At 41.8% G+C, this 8749-nt stretch overlaps 1 gene segment (V, D, J or C); it reads left to right on the plus strand.

The window, feature by feature from the left end:
* Positions 1-359: 359 nt before the first annotated feature.
* Positions 360-938, plus strand: LOC147001857 (T cell receptor alpha variable 23/delta variable 6-like). The segment is given in 2 exon segments: positions 360-411; positions 550-938. Coding segments are annotated over 2 exon segments (441 nt in total).
* The last annotated feature ends 7811 nt before the right edge of the window (positions 939-8749 follow it).

Raw genomic sequence — 8749 nt, forward strand, 5'->3', positions numbered from 1 at the left:
TCTCTCTCTCTTTCTTTCTTTCTTTCTTTCTTTCTTTCTTTCTTTCTTTCTTTCTTTCTTTCTTTCTTTCAGAGAATCCACACTGCCATATTAGGTGGCTATATCAACACAAAATTTTACCAACAATATGTGACGGCACAATTATAATGACAAAGTTTCTGATTCTGAGGACTCTGCTTTCAGCAATACTAAATTTGAACAGAGCAGGAAATGCTTCCTATGTCAGAAAGAGCTTCAGACGAAGCGTCTGTGAAGGGTGGAGCCCGCTGAAAGAGCTGAAGTGCCTGTGAAGTTGAAGTCAGTGTTCTATAGGAGACAAAAGGTCACCTGAGTTCACCTCAAGCTTCAGTCTAGAAGGAATGGACACGATCCTGACAGCAACGTTTTTACTCCTAGGCCTTCACCTAGCTGGTGAGTTATGAAGGAGAAATCCGAGAATATGGGATTAATGTGGAGGCATGAGAGACTTGGGGCACCAGGCAAGTCATGATATCTAAGCAGGGAGTACATTCCTGGGAACCTAACAATAGTTGCTATTTCTCTACACAGGGGTGAGTGGCCAGCAGAAGGAGAAACATGACCAGCAGCAGGTGAGACAAAGTCCCCAATCTCTGACAGTCTGGGAAGGAGGAACCACAGTTCTGAACTGCAGTTATGAGGACAGCACTTTTAACTACTTCCCATGGTACCAGCAGTTCCCTGGGGAAGGCCCTGAACTCCTGATATCCATACGTTCAGTGTCCGATAAAAAGGAAGATGGACGATTCACAGTCTTCTTCAATAAAAGGGAGAAAAAGCTCTCCTTGCACATCGCAGACTCTCAGCCTGGAGACTCAGCCACCTACTTCTGTGCAGCAAGTGCACAGTGCTCTCCAGGCACCTGCAGCCCAGACCCAAACCTACAGCTGAGGCTCCAGCAAAGCCCTGCTGTGGGCTGAGCCTAGTAGAGATACAGGGGGAGTTTTCATTCCTAGGAACAGTGGATATAGGGGCTAGACTCATTCAGGCTGGTGACAGTCCAAGGTAAAGTCATGGCTTGCTTTTCTCCAGTCTCCTTGTTCCTCAAAATCATCTGGACTTCTAGTTGTGTTTAACTAGTTTAAATGAATTGCTCTTGTGAGTGTAGTACAAATAGTTCTCTGTGTGGTTGGTTTGTACCAGCTATAAATTATAAAGGCCCCATCTACCTACTCTCTTGTCAATAATGTTGTTAATGAGTGAATGTTACAACCCAGGGTCAGGAGATCTTGACTTTGACTTCTGGGGTAGAAATCACATAGAATTTTCTTTTATCTTAATTTCCTCTGCAAACCAAGGAAGCGGTGATTTACATGACCACTGACTTCTTCTACTTCCTATTGTTTTGCCTCTCAAATCCACATCTACCTTCAAGAAATCCATGTAAACCAGGAGGCCTTCACAAGGATGCAGATGTGTCTACAACACAAATGACATCATCGAGGAAAGAAGAATTTAATTTACTTATATAATGAAAATACAAAACCTTCACTAGAGAAGTGACTTCATATTTGTATATTATTGATGAACAAAATATAATTTTGAATGTAATTTTTTTTCAAATAAAATCAGCTACAGTCTTTATGGCTATGCACAGAACAACAAAAGGACCTCTCATTTTCCTCTTCCTTAGTGCACTTTAAGTCCAATCAGAGATGTGTTGGTTACCATCAAGTTATGAGTGCCATCTGAAAACCATCCTCTCAAATCTGTTCCTCTCAAAGTTATAACCTGGGTTGACTAGGAGACCATGTAGTTTTTCAACCCTATCAGAAATCCAAGAACAACTGATATTAACTGAAAATATATAGGAAGCTCAAGACAGCTTCCTATTTATTCTTTCCTAAAACTTAGCCAATTTATAGAGACCGCTGATCACCTGGACAGTCCCTTAATTCAACATGTTGGAGCATCAGTCTTCAGCCTTCTGGCCCATGCACATCTGACAGAGTTTAGAGAAACAGGATATTAAGGACTAGTCTACTCTGTCTTGGCAGAATCAAGCTTCTTTCTTTAGGCAGTATTATGTCTGTAGATGAAATGAGGCAAGTCTTGCCTAGTGGCTGTCTCACCACAACAGGAGCAACTCATAGATCCTCAATTTCTTCTTCGAATCCAAGACAGGGAAATCAGTCAGGAGCGGACTTGTCTTAACAACAAGTGAATACATGACATCAAACATCACATTCTGTGAATTTCTCATGTTTTTTGAAAACCAATTATCTATGTAAATTAATAGGAACTATTGCCCATTAACTACTCTCAGCTATTTCTAACTAAAATCTTGAAAACCCGCTAACAATAAACTCAGAGTCATGAATTTACTATTTGGCCCTAAACTCACAGTCTTAAACATCTCAGATCAGATTAAAATAACAGTTATATAAGGACAGTGTCTTGTTGGGAGCTATTAAGACAACTCTTGATCTCTGAATTGGGCCTCTCCCCCCGAGAAGAAAAGGGGGTCAAAAGCGGGCCACCGACACACCGATTCCGAGAATGTTCCAGCCCTACCAATTCCGAGAATGTTCCAGCCCTACCGATTCCAAGAATGTTCCAGCCCTAAGCCATTGCCGATGTCCTGACCACACCCTGATACCACCAAGTTCCTGCTTCCCCGTGTAGCTGCCAAAAGAAAGAATTTCTATTGCCCCCCTCCCATAAGTACTTCACCTTTTGCTTGTATTGCCCTACCCCTCCCACTGATAAGTATCTGTACTTCCCCTTTTGCTTGTGCATTTAAGCCTTGGGTCTTTCTCAAAATGGGGGCTTTGATACATTCCAGAACGGTTTCCGTGTCGTTATTCGTACAAGGCCCTCGTCTCTCTCTACCCCCCATTTGGTTCTTAAGAGGAGGTCCCCTCGTGACCCTCGAATAACTGGACCTGCTGGACGGGTCAGTGTCTAATCCTGTGACATAATGAGACACTAGGCATATGATTTGCCTCTTGACAAAATCGTGCTTGGACATAAGAATTATTGTTTTAAGCTCTTTTTTTTTTATGTCAAATCTCACCTGGTTACCTTCCTTGGAGGAAAGCAAGGAAGCAAAATGCTGATTTGTTTGTTTGATTTTTGTTTGTTTGTTTTAAACTCTTAATGAACCTGTGAGTTAGTGACAGATAATGGATGTTTAATTAGATAACTAGTCTTAATGGAAACACATGTAAACATCTCTGTCGTTCATTCTTATTCAATTTATGATTTGAATTTATGTTTGAACTTATGAACTTTTGAAAATAAGAGGATTAGGATACCATGGGATCACATATCCTGCAAATTTACAAGAACTGGGAATGGTAGCAACAAGAAAAGAAGCAGAGGAGAAGCAGAGCAGAGCAGAGCAGAGCAGAACTGGGCAGCAGAACACAGCAGTGTGAGCAGAGTGAGCAGAGAGAAGACAGGTTTCTTCTTACCATGAGACAGGTGTTTTTCCTTAACAGCAAGTTTCTTCTCACTGACAAGGACAGGGCTTTTTCACACTCAAAAAATTTTTTTCTTTCTTTAAGCAATAAAGGTTGAAGCTTATTTTTCATCCAGAATGAGTGAGTTCTTTCAAGTGCAACTGGCACTTGCTCTATGGAGCTTATTCATGGGGCTTTTGCTCTGTCCACTAAATAGATATATGCACATTTAAGGGTAGGTGTGCGCATGTAAGTATGCATGAATACATGTGGAGTTGATGAGACAAGTGATCAGGCCCGACATGTTTGTTCCTGTATGAATGCATGTGTGAATGTGTACGTCTGTCTATGCATATTTGCTTATGAAAAAAACTTCTTTCTGTGAACATGACTTTCTTTTCCTGACTCAACTATAAGCTAATTGTTCCAAACCTCCCTCTAGCCTGGCTACCAAGGAGCTGAGCTTCCAGGTAAGAGAGAAAAGAACAAAGGGCATTTTTACTTAATCCTCCACTGCTATACAGCATATATTAATTGTCAGAGGATTATAAAATACGTTTATAAAGTAAGAGTTAAGTTTTCTTACATTTGTTTAAGCACAGAGAATTATAAAGTATAAAGTTAGAGTTAAGTTTTCCAGCACTTATGCAAGAACAGAGAATTATAAAGTAAATAATAAAGTATTAAGTTTCCTCAGTGCTTAATCGAGCACAAAACAGTAATAAAGATTTAAATTTTTATCACAGAATAAGAAGACAGAATTAAGTCTTCAGCACCTAATGAAGCACAGAACAGTAAGAAACTGTTAAGTGTCATGCAAGGCCAGGGAGCACCAGTCTTTTGGTCGGCATCCAATGCTATGTTCCACTTAACCCATTCCAGCTGGGGCAGGCCCTCCGCATTTATTTTCTCTCCTCTCTTTCTTTATTGACCTACCTTCCCACTTCTAAATTAAGCGCACCATAATCCCTATTTTCGTGAATGACTGATTTGTTTTTATGACTCCTTAAATATTAAGCTTTATTGTTTTCAAAAGATTTTATTTTTTGTTTGTGTATGTATGTGTGAGTATACACAGACTTGTGTATAGGTACACATGCATGCATGTGAAGGCCAGTAGGTTGTGTCCAATCCCTCAAAGCTGGAGTTGCAGGTTTTGCAGGACACTGGCTTGTCAAATGGGTCCTGGGCACTGAGAGTGCTGCCTTTATCATTAGCAGCAAGTGCTTTTCACTGTTGAGCTATCTCTTCACCAACCTTAAGCTTTATTTCACTAGGAAGTATTGTCTGTCAATAAATCACAAGGAAAGACAAAGCAGCATTTAGAATGAGACTGATTGCCCAGCCCAGGACTCAAACCCAATGTACTCTAAAGTCACATCTCAGAGGCTGTGGCTATGTGGCAGGAGAGCATCCACCTGCTCTGTGGAGAAGGAGAGCAGGGGCAGAGATGTGCCATCCTGAGCTCCCCAGGCTGCTGTGGCTCCCATGGTCTCCTGCTAACTACAGTGGAGACCTTACTGTTGGAAGGGCAAGCCCTTCACTGCCTCCCACCCTAAAAAAGCCAATTGGCCTTGTACTACAGAGCCGGTCTGTCATCAAAATGTGGAGGAATACTAACTCAGTGTTATTCTTAATAGAGTGCATTTCAAATTTGTTCAGTCAGGGTTCCAACGCCCTACTTAAAATTCAACTAGGAAGTTACCTATCCAGCACTAATTAGCATTATAAAGTCAGAGCCAACTGCTCAGGGCTTTTCTGTTAGTTGTTTACTAGGATAGAAAGGACAGTCTTATCCAGATACGGTTTACCAAAAGAAAAGTTAGGGAATCCCACGGAGACAGGTTTTTTTCTTTAGCCCTAAAAATTCAGGCAGAACTAGTGAGCATAGATAAATTTTTTTGCCTCAGGCCAGCCTTTTCTTTTTTCTTTTTCTTTTTATTAACAACAGGGAGGAGATGTAGCCTCCCCTCCCCAGCCTTAATGGTTCCACTGTTTACACCTGGATGGAGCTTCCTGCTCAATCATTCTGCCACGCCCACTGCTGGAACCTGCCACTTTGCTGTTCCAAAGCCATCACATGATCACCCTGCTACTGGACCCCAAGATTATTTGGTGGGAATTGGGCCCCTCCCACTTCCTTCATAACAGAGTGCCAGAATAGTAAAAATTAAACCTTAAACAGAGACCTTTGTCTTGGTTCCTTCCTTATCTCACACAGCCCAGTCCCTCTTCTCTTCCAGGTTTCCAAAATGCCTTTCCAGGCTAGAACCCAGGTTATGATCTACTGGCCAGACACAACATACAGAGACTGCAGTCCAGAGCATGTGCTCTCAGCTCTCAGCAGTGAAATGGACAGAGGAATATACCCCAGATACCAGATAATAGCCCCTGATGTGCTTGATTATAGGTCATTTGATCTCATAGAGAGACGTGCAGCTCTTTCAGAGACCTTGTTTGTATTTTCTCTTTTGATTCCCTTTTGAGTTATTTCATCCATTGGGAGAGCAAGTGAAAGATTATGAACTACATTCTAAATGACAATAAAAATCCAACCACCAACTCACATGGCATTAACATCGCCATAAGTGCAGGTTATTTGCATCATGCACATGTAATAGACTTGAATCAGAGAGAGACTTGGAAAGCTTATCAATGACCATTGTGTAAACTAAAAAGAAACAGAATTCAACAAGTGATAATTGGGGGAAATGGTATAGAAACTCAGGACATGCAGAGTTCTCTATGTAAACACAAGAACCATCTTCTGAATGTATCCTAATGTTAGACTTTTAAAAGTTAATCCATGTTTGTAAAAATTGGGTTTTTAGTTATTGTCCTTTATCTCTGTTTGTGTCTCTCTCTGTCTATCTCTGTGTCTCTGCTCTGTGTCCCTGTGTCTTCTGTCTGTCTGTCTGTCTGTCTGTCTGTCTCTGCCTCTCTCTGCCTCTCTCTTTCTCTCTCTCTCTCTCTCTCTCTCTCTCTCTCTCTCTCTCTCTCTGTGTGTGTGTTTGTGTGTGTGTGTGTGTGAACCAGTGCTCATGGTTAACATTTGCTATCTTCTATTACTGTTCACCTCTTTATTTGGTGTGGGGATAGACACTCACTGAACCTGAATGTCACCGACTCAACTATACTGACCAACTTGTGAAACCCTTGAATATTTCTGCCTTTGCTTTCCATATCTGGAACTGCTGGTGCCCTCTATGACATCTAGATTCTCTTGTGGCCACTGGTAATCCACGAGTAGGTTCTCATGGTCTACAGAAGGGAACTCACACAATGAGTTTCTCCTAGACCTCCAAAGACTATTATTTTATTCCTGTTACAATGTTACATAACTTAAGCAGACAGGGATCTTCTGGAATTCTAATGGACTGCGCTTTACTACACAGTTTAGAACAACCTTGGTTAATTGCAGAATTTAAATAAACCCTATCACTCTTTAAGGGAAGAAGACTATTCCAGATCCTGGTGTTTCCTGGGGGAGATGCATGGACTTGTGAGGACTTTTTCTTTGTTAACCTTTATTAGAAAATTGATGTAGAGAAGAAAACATCTGAGAATGACCTGTAAGTACATTACTTATCTCACATGGTTCATGATGAATTTAACTTGGGGTCCTAACATTATCCCACTGAATAATACCCATGTGGGTAAAGCAGCTACGTCCTCAGCATGGTTTTTCCCATGCTCCCTTCTAAGTGCTGCCTCCTTTATCTAACAAGGAAGACAAGGAAGTAAGTAAAAGGCTGTGGTAAGCTCCACCTTTTCTCTCTCTACATAGAATTTGTGGCCTATGATCTTAGAAAACCCCACTTCCTGTTTGGGGTGCTACATAAGAATGCAGGCAGTGCATGTGTCAGGCACTTAGACACTGATCTCTGAGCTGAGGCAGAGCAGACACACGCATGCAGAGGACCGTGTGTCACATGTCTCCTCACAGCCTGCTCTGTGTGCTGGTGGCCTTGGCTTTCTCTGGTATGAATGCATCATGAATAACTAAGGATATAAACAGGAAGCATTGACAGGCATGTGGCAGTTCCTACAGACATGAGGGGGAAGAGGGACTGGAGAGAAGCCAGCACAATGTGTATTTAGTCAAGTTTGTCTTTGGGTTTTAAAATGCCCAATTCCAAAAGTATTTTGTTCACACTGTCACAGGCTAAGCTTTTAATTCTTTCTTTTGATTGCTCTACAGGATCTAATGTGGCCCAGAAAGTGATTCAGGTCTGGTCAACAGCAAGCAGGCAGGAGGGCGAAGAACTCACCCTGGACTGTTCATATGAGACAAGTCAGGTCTTATACCATCTTTTCTGGTACAAGCACCTTCTTAGTGGAGAGATGGTTTTCCTTATTCGACAAACGTCTTCTTCTACTGCAAAAGAGAGGAGCGGCCGCTATTCTGTAGTCTTCCAGAAATCACTCAACTCCATCAGCCTTGTCATTTCAGCCTTACAACCAGACGATTCGGGAAAGTATTTCTGTGCTCTCTGGGAGTTGGCACAGTGTTTGAAGTGACAGCAGAAGCTGAACAAAAACTGGGGCTCCTTAAGCAGAGTCCCCTCCCTGCTAAGGGAGGGAGTCCAGCCGAGATGCACACCTGCACATCCTGAACAAGAAGACCCCAACTGTGGATGCTGCCTCTGTGGTCTGCATCAGAACTGTGTTTCTAAGTAAAACCTCAGTCCATGCAGTTCAGAAACAATTATGGTGAGCTGCTTTCTATAATGCTTTGTCTTGAAACAGTTAAAAATAGATCACAGAGACCATGTGTAGTATTTTCTACAGTTGGGAATCTTGCACCACAATAATATAAAGTATCAGTTTCTCTTTAAGTTGGGAATAGCACATACCTCAGATGAGTTATCTGGAATAGCAAAAATAGCTTCCTGGTAAAAGTCACACTCAGAGAAAAAAGATCCAGCAAGTGAAGAAGTCAGAGACAGATTATAAGGAGTTCACTCCATGAAATTGCTGGTGGTGACCAGGTTATCCCCACAAAACTTTGTCTTTGTATCTGGGACTGAGCCTGAAGTGCTGAAGGTCAGTTTGACCAGCCACTAGGAAGGCCAGCTGCATAAAGTCATCTCATGTACTGAGATTTGTGAAAATACAGTGACTCAGAATGCAATTGGTGTCTAGAAGAACAAAACTTTCTTACCTCCCAAATCTCATATGTGCTTGTGGCAGGAGTGGAGGGTGGGGATGGGAGGAAAGGGATGGGACTTCAGAAGAAGCTGTGTCACTTACCAATGTGCTACACACATACTTGAATCACAATGAATATATGCTATTGGAAGTATGGGTTAAGGAGTCAATAATAA

The sequence above is a fragment of the Mus caroli genome, unplaced genomic scaffold (assembly GCF_978045245.1).
Source record: "Mus caroli unplaced genomic scaffold, Mus_caroli_1 scaffold_12, whole genome shotgun sequence".
NCBI lineage: Eukaryota > Metazoa > Chordata > Mammalia > Rodentia > Muridae > Mus > Mus caroli.